The sequence below is a fragment of the Physeter macrocephalus genome, chromosome 11 (assembly GCF_002837175.3).
Source record: "Physeter macrocephalus isolate SW-GA chromosome 11, ASM283717v5, whole genome shotgun sequence".
NCBI lineage: Eukaryota > Metazoa > Chordata > Mammalia > Artiodactyla > Physeteridae > Physeter > Physeter macrocephalus.
The window spans coordinates 179,173,204-179,186,495 of record NC_041224.1 but is presented as its reverse complement, the minus strand read 5'-3'; the positions used below and the strand labels follow the sequence as shown (position 1 = coordinate 179,186,495).

Here is a 13,292-nt window from a genome sequence, read left to right as displayed (position 1 = left end):
GCCATTTGCAGCCCCGTGGATGGACCTGGAGATGATCACACTAAGCAAAGCAAGACAGAAAAAGACAAATATCATATGACATCCCTTATATGTGGAATCTTAAAAATGATGCAAATTGAAATTCTTAATACTTTCTCTTTGCACTGTGCTTTGTAAATGAAGTTGGATGGGACACAGGAGCATGCGTGGAGCAGAGGTGAGAGCGCCTCCCGGTTCCCTGCCGCCAAGCTCCCGTGTGGCATTTGTGATGCGGTGAGCAGAGGATGTCAGGAGCCCTGCAACAGCAGGGTGCTAAGCAGGACTCCGAGTGAGTCAGAGGTATGTAGGTGTGTTTGGAAGCGGTCGATCACTTACCCTGAAAATGATGGCACGGAGGAGGGGGGCCATCGGGCAGCCCATGGCTCCTTCCCCTTCCATCCTGTCTTCCTCAGCAGCAAGGTGTCCTTAAAACGTGCACCATGAAGTGAGACGCAAACAGCTGAGTCAGGGTTGCACAGTATTTCCACTGTGCTGGCGAGGATGAAATACAGGGGCAGGTACGAGCTGCGAAATACAAATCGTGTAATTTCAGTGATTCCATGCTATGGACTAAATGCTCTTCTACTTGCGTTTAAAACCGGAAAGATGAATGGCAAAGTTCATGCTAATAATTTGAGATGGTCAACGTTATGAGTCAACTTGACTGGGCTGTGGGGTGTCCAGTCATTTGGCCAAACATGATTCTGGGTGAGTCTGTGGGGTGTTTCTGGATGAGGTTAACATTGGAATCTGAGGAGACTGAGGAAAGGAGATTGCTCTCTCAGTGTGGGTGGGCCTCGTCCAATCGGTTGAGGGCCTGACCAGGATACAAGGGAGGGAGGGAGAATTCGCTCTTTCTGCCTGACTGTCTTGGGGTTGGGACATCAGTCTTCTTCTGCCTTCAGACTCAGACTCAAGACTGGGACTTATTCCATCAGCTCTCCTGGGTCTTGGGCCTTCGGACTTGGACTAGAACTTATGTGAACAGCCCTCCGGGCCTCTGGGTTGCCCACGGCAAATCTTGGACTTGTCAGCCTCCGTAATCACATGAGCCAACTCCTTATCGTAAATCTCTCTCCCTCTCTCTCCCGTTGGCTCTGTTTCTCTGGAGAACCCAGCCTAATACACCATCCAAGATGTTAATTTTTCTTTATTGATAATGACGTTAAGTAACAAATAAACACCACAAGTTGAGGTACCAGGAAAGAAAGGAAAAAGCGTTATATTTTGTACTTTTACCGGCCCCTTGCCCCCTGCTTTTTGTACAAGGGGCTCTGCATTTTCCTTTTGCACTGGGCCCTGCAAATGACATAGCTGGCTGAACTGATGGCCCTTTCTTCCTTGGCTCCAGGTCACCAGATACAGTCCCTGGGGCGTCTGGGGGCCTCTCTCTGGCCACAGAGGCCCAGCTGCCTCTGGAAGATGGAACTCAAGATCTTAGAGACCACGGCTTCAGTTTTCCCACCTATGGTCCTTTGAGCTCTGAGGCTGGCCCTGCCTGGGCCTGAGAGATTGCATTATTGTCACCTCCCCCCTTAGGACTGTAACATTAAGAAAAAAAAAAAACAACCCAGGATGTCCAGTTAAATTTGCATTTCAGATAAACAATAATAATTTTTTTTTTTACTGAAAGTATATCCATGCAATATTTGGGATATACCTACACTAAAAAATTTTTTGTTGTTTATCTGAAATTCAGATTTAACTGATGTCCTGTACTTTATTTAGCAGCCTTATCCCCTTCCTCCCTTTCCAATGTCTTTTATCTCAGCGCCACCGCACTCAACGCCCACCTCCCACCCCTGGGTCTGGTCCAGAGCTCCCCATCTCCAGCCAGAACCTCTCTCTGCCCTGACATCCGGGTTTCTACTTGCTACAGCCATTGTTTTTTCTGTTTTTAGTCTTATTTTTTTGTCATAAGAGCAGTACACGTTCACTACAGAAAAATCACAGGCTACAGACAAGCAACAAGAAGAAAGTAAGAAAACACTCATAATCTCACCCACACAGAGACAGCTACTGTGAATTCCTTGGGATAGATTTTTCCAGAGCTGCATGTGTGTGTTTCTTTGCAGATATTAAAAAAGAGCACGCACACTCACCGCCCCAATCAGACCCACTGTCCTACGAGCTGCGTTTTCACGTAACCACAGAGGGAGCAGACGGTCTGCATGGGGGAGACTCAAGGTCCTCCATCATTTAGCCGCTGTGAGAGGGACTCTGTGTAGCCTGATGTTAAACCCCGGACACCAGGGTCAGAGAGGCCTGTGGTCAAAGCTGCTTTCTAGTCCATGATCTTGTATTTCACTTTGTAGGGCTGCTATCACAAAGTACCACAGCCTGGGGGACTTAAACAACAGGAATTTATGCTCGCAGCTCTGGAGGCCGTGAGTCTGAGATCAAGGTGTTAGCAGAGTTGGTTTCTCCTGAGGGCTCTCTCCGTGGCTTGTAGATGGCCGTCTTCTCCCCGTGTCCTCACAGGGTCACCCCTCCGTGTCCTAGATCAAACACTCAGATGTCACTTCCTACTATGGCACGTGTGGGTAGTCCCACAGTTGGAAATGTTACTTCTCTGCAGATGGATGTCTGGATAATATAAATAGGAGGCCACGGACCTCTTCGTTACCTAAATAGCCCTTTACCCCACAGTTTACTTCCTTCAGGTATTGTTTTCTGAACACAACTTGCACTTTTAGGCCTCCGTGGCTTTGCATCGGCAGTACCCTCTGCCAAGGATGCCCTTCCTTCGCTGTCTGCCTGGAGGCGGCACTTGTGTCTTCAAGGGGCAAATAAGACCTTCTCTAGGAACTCCTTTCACGCCCCTCTCCCTGCTTAAGGCTAAACCGTGTGCTAAGCTGACATGGACCTGGAAAATACTAATGATGAGGATGCTGGTGATGGTAATGATAAGAATGACGGCGGTCTCACCCCCTCCCGCCCATTGCTCTGAGCATTCCTTGAGGGCAGAGATGAGTTCCTTCGGGGGGTGGCGGGCACTCAGACATCTAGATGGTGCCTGGCACAAGTTATCCTGCAGGCACAAACCTGCTGAGACTAGGTGTATGGATGGGCAGAGGATGCCGGGATAGAGAACGGCATGAAAAGTGTGTGGGGCCGGTGTGGGTGACCGTCAAACACTCTGCAGCACGATCCTGATGACAGAATGACGGAAACTAGATCTGCGAATGTGCTCGGACAGGGTTGTCAATCGGTGAAGGAGAGTCTGGAAGGAAACACACAAAACAGTTCACAGGGGCTGTCTGGAGATGGAAAGACTGGGGACACTTGGTGGTGGCTTTCAAACGTTTTTGGTCCCTTGGGAGAAATACATTTCACACCAGCCACATTGCTTGTGTGTTTGTGTGCGCGCACACACGCACAGTTAAAACAAAAGTTTCAGGAAACTATAGTTACCTTAGGTGACATGTACCTTGGTATTAATATTGTATTTATTCCATGTCAGTTCTTCAAAATGCTTGACTTGATCTGATAAGTTGATTTTTGACCCACCGCTGGGACTTGACATGCAGTTTGAAAGCTCCTGCTCTAAGCAAGCCTTGCACTTTCTGCTCTATGTTCTTCTGTATTTAAAATTTAATATTGAAAATGCATTTATGTCTTATCTTCATGTTTTTTCACTTAAAAATAAGGAAGAGAGAGAGCGCACTGGGAAAATACAAAACAATAAAATCAAATAGATTTTCTAGAAGGCAGTTTAGCAAAATGTGGCAAAACAGGCATCTTACAGATGTGCATGTGTCTAGCAACGTCACTTTAAGAAATGTGCTAGCGGGGTGAAAGTGTGGAGAGCCGTGGGCACAGTTTGAAGAACGTTTGTAACAATGAAGCATCCCTCGCACCTGGGGCGCCCATGGAGCCATCTCTGGCCCCCTTTTCCAAGACGTGGCCTGGCCTCATTCAATACTTATTTACAGACATGGAAAGAGGGGAGGGGTGCATGGAAAGAGGGGTGCCAGGGAATCAAAAGTTAATGCCAGCCTGTAAAAGGATAATCCCGCTCTTGAATGCGAGAGGCAAGTGAGAAAGTGCACACACCAGGAGGTTACCTTAGGTTGATTTTATTTTCTTGGGACTTTTCTGTGTTTTGGGCAATGAGCGTGCATTCGTTTTGTAAGAGGGGGAGATTTTAAAGAAAAAGGGAGAAAAGAAAGGAGAGAAAGAAACAAGAAAAGGAGGGAAAAGGAAGAGCGAGAAGGAAACGGACTGATGAAGGGGAGGAAGGGAGTCAGGGAGGCCGGAGAAGAGAAAGAAGAGAGGGGTGGCCGGGGCGCCCCTGGAGCGGTGAGCGCACCGGGCCGCGCAGGCTGCGGCAGGAGCCGCAGGTCCCGGCGCCGAGCGCTCGGAGTTTCGGTCCGGGAAGCCCGAGGAGGCTCAGGGGGCGCAGCCTCCACGGGGAGGGCAGGGCGCTCAGCGCGTCCAACTAGACCCCCAAGTGGAGGACCGGGACGAGGAGCTGCCCGAGCACGCAGTGGGACCCCCGCGGCGGCGCCCCGCCGTCCCGGGCCTCCCTCCGCTTCCTCCCGGCCGCAAAGCCCGCACCCCCCCGCCACCGCCGGGAGGCGCGCGCAAGAGCTCTGGGCGGGTCCTCCCCGGCGCCCGGCCGCGTCCCCGCCGCTTGCTCAGTATTCTTGGGGGTTTTGGGGTGAGAAGAAGCGCGCAGGAGGAGGGGGATGGGAGGAGACGCAGAAATACCGTCTGTGCCAATTTTTTCTTAAAAGTAATTTTTTTTTTCAATTTAAATACTTTTAAAGCAAAAAAAAAAAAAATTCTCCAGCTCAGGGTGTCAGTTCCAAAAAGTTTCACGGAGGAGCGGCATGGGGGCTGGGCGGGGAATTGGAGGCGGCGATGGTGGAGCAGGGCCCTCTCTCCTCCATCCAGCCTGCTGGAGACTCATCCCCGCAGACCCCCCACTCCCCGCCCCCCGCCCCAGCTTCAAGCGCAGCGCTCACACCCAGGCGCTCACCGACACCGCCCCCCCCACCCCATCCCGAGACTGGGATGGTCCTGGGTTCTCTGGCCGTGGAGGCTCGGCTGCTCGCCTACCCCGACTCCCGGCCCACGGACTCCCGCCTCAGCGCTCCTTTGTCTGTCTCCCCCGACCCACTTTTCTGCTCAAGGGGTCAATAGCGGGGGGGGGGGGGCGCGGCGAGCTAATCTCGCTCTCCCGGAGTCGTCCTCACCTGGGGAGCAACAGGGGAGACAGTGCGAGCGAGCGGGGAGTGCGAGAAAGCGCCTGGCCTGGGCAGCGGGCGGGGGTCTGTGCCCAAAGCCACGACCCCCTCCCCTCCCAGCCCCGGTCCGGCCACCGCCATCCCTCCTTCTGGTCTCTCTCAGCTCAGCCTCCACGCTCTCCTCCGCTTCCCAGACCCGAGCGCGTTGGGGGTGGTGACGAGGTTTGGCTTGAACTTGGGGAAGCGGCGGAGGGGCAAGAGGAGGGGGTGTCCTGGGCAGGGGGCGCACTCGGCGCCACCCCCGCCCCGCAGTAGGAGCTGCTGCTAGAGTGATGGCGCTGCAGGCCCGCTCTCCCTCCCCCGTCGCCCCTCCCTCCGCCACCTTGCGCTATTCTAGTGGCGCCTCCCGGGGACCCCAGCAGCCAGGCGGAGATCGGGGGGGTGGGGGAGACGATCTTGTAGGTTCGAGAAGGGCGCGAGGGAGTAGGGAGGCGCTAGAAGGGGGTTAGGGAGGAGCCAGGTGCGCAGAGGTGCCCGCGGTGGGCGGGAGCCCAGCCCTACCTGGTCCAAAGCCCCCCGGCCCTCCCCCACACCGTCCCCTCCCCCCACCGACTGCCGCTGGGGGAAGTTAGATGGGAGGCTGCAGGGTCAGCTGTAACTGCGTGCGTGTGTGTGCGCGCGCGCGGTGGCAAGTGCGGGCGCCGCTGCCTCTCCCGCCTCCCTCCAGGGCCCAGCCGGGCCCGACTTCTTAGCTCTCCTCGCGACCTCACGTTCCCCGCCGCGGGTGCGTGCGCGCCTGTGCGCCTCCCGGGCACCGCCACGGACCCCTTTCCTTCTTCCTTCCCCTCCCGCGCCCCCGCTAGCGTAGGCTCCTCTCCACCCTTCCCCCCAGGGTCACTATGGGGACGCGAGGGAGAGATTTGTGTTTAATTACTGCCGCCATTCAGAGGGAAGAAAAAATAAAGGGACCGAAGGCAACCCGAAAGCAATTCACTTCAAGCCTTTATTATTGTAGTGTAAAAAGAAGTTTATATACAGGGAATATTTCCAGCAAAACACTCACTAAATGGCCTTCAGATCAGGGGCACCCCGTCTTCTGGCCCCGCAGCCGGCAGCTCTGCCTGGGAGATCCCTCGTTCGGGGTTCCCAGGCTCTCCCCCCACCTCTCTCCCCCAGACTCCACCACTCAAACCCAGTGTGTCAGGAGCCCCAGCCCCTTCCTTCTCCCTGGGGCGCTGCGAACCTCGCCAGTGCCTCCCAAGCCGTTTTCCTCGGTCCCGAAGCAGTTCCCCAACCTCCCTCTCCCACCCCGTTGACGCGGTTTCCACATGGAAACCCAGAGCACTTTCCCCTCTCGTCTTAGGCGCTACCGCGAGCCTCCTGCAATTCAGAACCAGCTCGTGGTCAAGACCAGTTAGAGACAGTTCGTCATCAGCAGCGGGGCTCTTGAGCACCCAAAATAAAGGGGGGGAAATACCCCTGCCTACCCTTCCCCACCCCACACCTCCTCCCCCAGCTCAGGGACGAGAAACAGACACAAGAGCAGCAGGGCATCCCTTCCCCGTGCGCGACAGGTGTGGGTGCCAGGCAACTAAGGCGAGCGGCTCGCGCTGCTGGAACCCAGCTGCGCCCAGGGCGCGCGGGCGCAGCCAGTCTCCTCGCGCGGGGCCAATGCGCCTGGCTAAAGGCACGCTGGCTATTCTCTTCTGGGGAGGGCGTGTGAGACCGCGTGGCAGGGGCCTCTGCGAGGACAAGTCCAGGGGCACACAGGCAAGGGCGGCGCTGCCTCCGCACTCAGAAGGGGATTTAGGGCGAGCCAGGCAAGCACAGGCAAGGGCAGTCACAAAGGCAGAGTCGGGGGAGGCGGAGGAGAGTCTTCAGGTGGCTTGGCTGAGAGGGCAGACTCAGCCTCAGATCCATGGCTCAGCACAACTGTGTCACTGGGCCCTCGCCAAGCCTGACTTTGTCTGGGGGCGTTTGCACGTGGGCTTCGAAGGCTCGAAGGCGCGGCCCGCCAAGTTCGGTCAACTGTCCATTGGTTGTTTACACTCGACGGGTCTGAGGGCCATGCAGCTGCTCATTGTAGCGCTCCAGCCAGGTGCGCAGCTCGGAGACCTGGTAGCCATCGGGGCCACGGCCGCCCTGGTACCTAATGGTGCCACTCTGGATGACGTAGAGGCGCTCGAAGTAGGCGCCGTAGGCGGAGCTGCTAGAGTTGGCCATGGTGTCGAGGACGAGGGAGCATTCGGGAGCGCCCTGCTGCAGTACCCGCGCCGCGCCGACCCGGTCCTCCAGGCTTCGGTGCTGCGGGATGCTGTAGGGAGAGTCCGTGGTGACCCAGCCGTCCGAGGGGTGCGCTTCCTCGATGTAGATGATGAGGAAGTCGACGTCGCGCTGATACTTGGTGACCAGGCGCTGGAAGGCGCTCATACGCGCCATGAACGGTGGTCAGGTGCAGCTGCCGAAATTGAGCACCAACGGGCGGTTTCCTCGGGCGTAGTCGAGGATGTGCTGCTTCTGGAAGCCGTCGGGCAGGACCACCTCGGAGTTGGGCGCCGGACCGCCTTCGTGCGCCTGCTTGAAGAAATCCAACTTCTGGCCGTGCCACACTGCCCTCAGCGACGCCAGGGTGCACAGGCGGTTGTCGTCGGACACGCAGATAGGCGGGTCGTCGGGGGGCGTCTCCTCGCCATCGCTGTTGAGCTCCACTTCAGTGTGGGGCTGACCCCGGCGTCGGCGGCCCAGTAAATGCTTGCGGATGCACAGGAAGTCGAGCAGCCAGAGCATGAAGGCCGTGCCGAGGAAGCGCGGGAAGAGCACGAGGCACGAGGCGGTCTGGGCGCAGAGCCTCAGGGAGTGAAGCAGCAGGGAGCGGAGCATGGTGGCGGCGCCCCCCAGAGCCCCCTGGGACCCTCTACCTTCGCCCACCACCAAACGCGGGGTGGCTTGGCGAGGCATCTGGGCTTGGGCTCTGCGGGGAGCTCAATTTATAGCCGAGGCTTCAATTGGCGGGAGACTCCACCTCCGGCCCGGGTCCGCCCCCTTGCAACTTGAGCCCGGAGGGATCACCCGGCGGCGCGGCCGGTGCCTTAGAAATCGCGGGCCGAGGGCTGGCACCGGCGGCCGGAGGGCGGGGCGGCCCGGCCGGGGGCCGGCGGGGGCGGGGCCGGGCCCCGAAGCCCGCTCGCGGGGGCGGGTAACCCGGACCTCAGCGGGCGCCCGGGACGGGCAGCCGAAGCGGGGACCCGGCCCGCGGCGGAGGCCCTCCGGCGAGCGCGAGCGCCGCGCCGCCCCGGTCCCGGCGGCCCAGCTCCGGCCCGCGCCCCCCTCGCCGCGCACCTGAGCCGAGCTCCCGGGCGGCCGCCGCGCTGCGCCGGATCTCCGGTTCGCTTCCCGCGCGCCGCCGCCAACGCCGCCCCCGCCGCTGCTGCTCGTGCGGGGCCGCTGCCCAGGTGCCGCGGGAGGCCGGGTCCGCGGCCGCCGCTTCGCCGGCCCCGGCTCCCGCCCCGCCAGGGGCGCGGGCCCGCGAGGAGGCAACTTTGGGCCCCCGCCGCCTGCCGCGTTCGCCCGCGGGTGCCGCTCGCCTCCCGGAGCCCGCCCGCCTCCCGCGCGCGCTCACACTCGCGCCTCGCACACGGCCGCCCCCCGCACCGCCCCGCCACGCACACCGCGCTCGGCGCCCCCCGCAGCCGCCCGAGGCCGCCGAGCGCCGCCCCGGCCGCGCCCGCCCCGTCCCATCGCGCCCCGGCTCGGCGCCGCAGTTCTCGGGTCAGCGGCCTCCGGGGCCCGGCGGGGAGGTGCGGAGGGCAGGGCCGGCGGGCCCGCCACCGCCCGGCGCCGGAGACGCAGAGGGCCGGGGAAGGCAGCACCGTCCCTGCGCCCCAGCTGAGCCGGGAGCGCGGCGGGCGCGGGGCGCGGGGCGGCGGGCGCGGGGCGGCGGCGGCCCCGGGCGGCTCTCCCACTAGGGGTAGCTGTTGCCTGAACGCCGGAGCGCTCCCCTCTTGCCGCTCGCCGCGCCCGGCGCAGACCCGGCCGCCGGGCGCACCCGTCCCGTGCGTCCCCGGACGTTGCTCTCTGCCCCGGGAACGTCGAGACTGGAGCGCCCGCGCCGAGCCACCTTCGCTGACCCGGAGCGCTGCGGCTCGACTCACCGCGGAGGCGCCGGGACGCGGGAAGTGCGTACTCTCAACGGGGAATGTGTGTGGAGGATGTTAGGGTGCGGGGCTACTCCCCAACTCCGTGGGGCCGGGGTCGGCCCTGCCGCCGCGTCCGAGATCTTCTGATGACTCGCTGCGCGCGGCGCGGGGCCGGCGACTTGGGGCGGCGGGGCGGGGAGTGCCTTGACCTGGGGTCCCCGGAGCCGGGAGCCAGGCCCGCCGAGCCTCGGCCCGCCTCGCGCCCCGGGGCGAGGCCTGGACGCGGTCGCGAGCGATTTGGACCCCCTGGGGAGTCGAGCCTCCCGGGACGCCCTCGCGGTCGCGGGCACTCGTCTGGGGCGGCGGTGGCTGAGCCCGAGTCCGGCGCCACTGCCGCCTGCGTCCCGTGCGCCACCCGCCCCGGGGACCGGCCGCCTAACTTCTTCCCGGGACGGAGGCAGCGCTCGCGCCCCGGGCGGAGGTAGGAGCTCGCTGGGCCGGATGCGGCGAGGGCACCGCTCTCGGCGGCGGCGGCGAGGGCACCGGTCCGGCGGAGTCAGCCTCGGGGCCAGGAGCCCCCACCCAGGATTCACCGGGCCCCAGCGGGCGCGGGGGCGGATGCCCATCTTGGGCAGAGGTCCGGTCCTCCCGTTTTCGCGGCCTTGGCGGGACCCTCTGCCCCGCGAGCTCCCACCTGGGACCGTGGCTCCAGCAGGTCAAGACCCGAGTGGAAGGAAGGCCGGGGCCTGCGGGTAGACCCTTTGCTCTTTCTTCCAGCCAGGCGATTTCTCTGCTGCCTGGGGTGGCGGCGCTGGGGGCTGCGCCGCCGGGGAACTGCCCACCCAGAGGAAAGGCAGCCTCCTCCCCGCTCTTCTCAGCGGCCCCGCACCGCCCCTCACCACCGTGGGTAAGGGGGGGGGCGTCTTCAGGTGGGTTAGGGAATTCTCTCCGATCCAAGCCTGGCTGGGGGGGGGGCGTCCCCCCTGCCTGCTCCCCACCCCCGCAGGGCACCTCTGAGTTGGCAAATCGGTTCCTTGCCTTATTTTTTGCGGGGGAGGTGGGGGGAGTAGGGAGAGAAGTCTTCTGCTTGGCTGGTCTCTGAGAGGCGTTTTGGGGCCCTGAGGTTGCCCCTTCCCGGGCAGGGGCCGAGGAAGTCCCAACTTTTGTTGCACAGACCCTCCAGCCCTGCTCCCTTGATTTCTGCGGGGTGCCAGTCTCGGACCTGTGCCCTGCCCCCACCCACACAGGGACTGGGCCAGGGGCATGGGGCAGGTCCCCCTGCACCCTTTCCACATTTAGTCTCAGAAAGTTAAAAGGCCACTGGGCTGGGCGAGCCTTCGGAGCTGCCCGGGATGTGGCGGTGGTGGTGGTGCGCGGGGAAGACGTGGTCTGGCGCAGAGGTAAGACTGCTCCCTGGGGACCCTCTGTGGGCACCCAGCGAGACCACCAACCCGCAAGCCCTCTGGCCCCACGGAGGCTCAGGAGAGCAGTGCTTGTCCTCAGGGCTGTCAGCTGTTCCGGTGGATCTGCTTCTGTTCCTTGGGCTGGCAGGCTACACCTCACACCTTGGGATTCCAGGATGTCGGACAGGGCGCTCAGGACCGTCTGGCTCCCGCAGACCCTAGTGCAGGTGAGGACAGACCCAAGGGCCAGGTGGTTCTGGCCTTTGGGACACAGAGCCTGGTGCGGTGACTCACTCCAGCGCTCTGTGCCTTCGCCCCACTCCTCCCTCACTCTCTCCTCCCTCTCCTAAACCCTCTCTCCTCCCAGGCAGCCCCTGCCCCCTTCCCCACCTCCCCAGGGCCCTTCCTACCAGCTGCCCATCCTGCCCTGACCTGGCCCAAGGCCAAGTCCTACCTGGGACTCTGGGAGCACTGGGCCTCGGGCCCAGGGGGACCAGAGTTGGAGCTGGGGCTGTGCCCACGCCACTGGGCTGGCTGGGCAGGCTGGCCTCCTTCCTGCCTGCCCTCCAGCAGCTCCAGCAGGGGGCGGGCAGGGGAAAGAAAGGGAAAGACAAGTTGGACTGGGTCCATTTGGTGTCCAGGAGCAACTTGGACACGGGCTAGGGGGAGGGGCAGGCAGCGGGGGCCCTGGAACATCCGGGGCAGGGTGGGGAGGGCCTCCCCTCTTCCCAGACTGTACGCCGGGGGCTGGGTACCCACACGGGGAAGGGTTGTCTCCGACCCCTCTGCCACACTGCCCCGAGTGGGGCTTGGTGGGTGGTAGTGCGGTGGGCACGGCTTCTGTCTCCCTACGGGTAGAGCAGCTCCCAGCGCCAGGGAGGCTGATGCCGAGACTTAACCATGGGGCGGGTCCGGCCACCCTACAGAGGGCCTCCTGGAGCTTTAGGGAGGAGAAGGGGCAGCCCGCACACCTGGCGAAGAGGGTCGCAGAGTGATGGGTGTGTCCTGGCTGTGTCCTTGCCCAGCATCATAGCGACCTGGCTTCTGGACCTCAGCCCTCCTTGGCTACTGACTCTTCGTCTCCCCTGCCCCCTCCACTGGCCTCCTGATGCTCTGGGAGATCCCAGGCCCTGGCCTGCCTCTGAGCCTCCTCTCATGCTGTTCCCTCTACCCTGCTCCCTCCCCTGGCGACTCCCACTTTTTCTCTTCCTCTGCCTTCACCTCCACCTGGGTCCAGCCTGCCCCACCCGCACTGGGGGAGCTGAGCCCTCCCTCCTCGCCCTCCTGTGCCCTCTCCCTTCCTCATGGCCGCATCCTCAGCCCGGGCATGTTTCACCACGAGTTTCTGTGTCAGCTGCTACTCAGGCCCTGCTGGGATCCTCTGCAGTGACTAACCTGCACCCAGCACCCCAGAGGAGCCCCACAAACCTTTGTGAAATGAGTACCTGGGTGCAGCGTGGACCGATTGAAAACTTGTTTCAGGCGAACTTCAAGATACTTCATCCTGCCCTTTTGCAGGCTGGCAGGCAGCTGTGAGCGAGGTAGGGCGCGTCTGCGGCCCGGAAGAGCGAGGACGTGGGGCCGGGGGCCGGCGGTCCCCGGGAGGCCCCCTTCAGGCGTGCTGTCTGATGAATCCACCCGTGCCCTGGCCTCTGGCTCATCCGTTTCCCTTCCTGGGATAAGCAGGTCCTCCCACGGGTACCCGGGCCGTCCCCCAGATGTGCTCACCCTTTTCTTTTGCTTCGAGAATGATTTCTTCTTTGCAAACCTCCCCTCTGACCCGGCCCCCCCTCGACTCCAGCTGGGCTCGGCTGAAGGGTGGACGCCCTGCAGGCGTGTTGGTGGCTGCGGCCTCAGCGGTCTGGGCTTAGAGGTGTCCTTAACACAGAGGGTCTCCATCCCTCTTCACGTGACACACCCCGGCCGGGCACCCTCCCGGGAGCTGACGGCGGGGCCCTGGGGTGGTTGGCGGCCTGGGACCCCGGCCCGGAGGGCTTGCTGGGGCCCCAGAGCTCGGATGGAGCAGAAGCGTTGGCAGCACCCCAGGACTGGGGGAGGCCCGGGGCTCCCGGTCGAAGAGCGGGGAAGGCCTGGAGGTGAGGCCCTGGCTACCTGCTGGGTGACCTGGCTGTGTCCTGTCCCTCCCTCTGGCCTCATCTGCACTGCAAGGGGGTTGGATGGCTGCTTTCCAGTGCCTTCCCTGTGCTCTTCGTCCACAATTCCAGAAGGTTCTAGGAAGTCCTCTGGGCCCTGCCCCTGCCTGCCTCTCAGGGGCTGATGAGACCCCTACTTGAGGCCAGAAGGCGCCTCTGGCCTCGGGTCCTCAGTATCTGCTCCCAGCCCATCTTTCACCTGCCCCATTCCTGCCGCAGCTCGGGGGCCTCACGTTCTGGCCCATCCCTAACTCTCAAACCCGGCCTGGCTCTGACTCGTTCCTGCCCTGAGCTCAGACACAACTGAGTATCCTTCACGCTCCCTGGTGTTCGGCCAGACCCCCGCGGAGGCGGGGCCGACTCCTTGCCCAAGGGCCGGTATGGGAGGCC

General features: G+C 62.0%; 1 protein-coding gene across 1 annotated transcript; it reads right to left on the bottom strand.

The window, feature by feature from the left end:
* Positions 1 to 6,949: 6,949 nt before the first annotated feature.
* On the bottom strand, positions 6,950 to 8,214 carry DIO3 (iodothyronine deiodinase 3). The gene has a single exon (XM_024130924.2). It carries the CDS (start codon positions 8,166 to 8,168, stop codon positions 7,254 to 7,256), a length of 915 nt encoding a protein of 304 aa, XP_023986692.1. The 5' UTR covers positions 8,169 to 8,214; the 3' UTR covers positions 6,950 to 7,253.
* Positions 8,215 to 13,292: the final 5,078 nt, after the last annotated feature.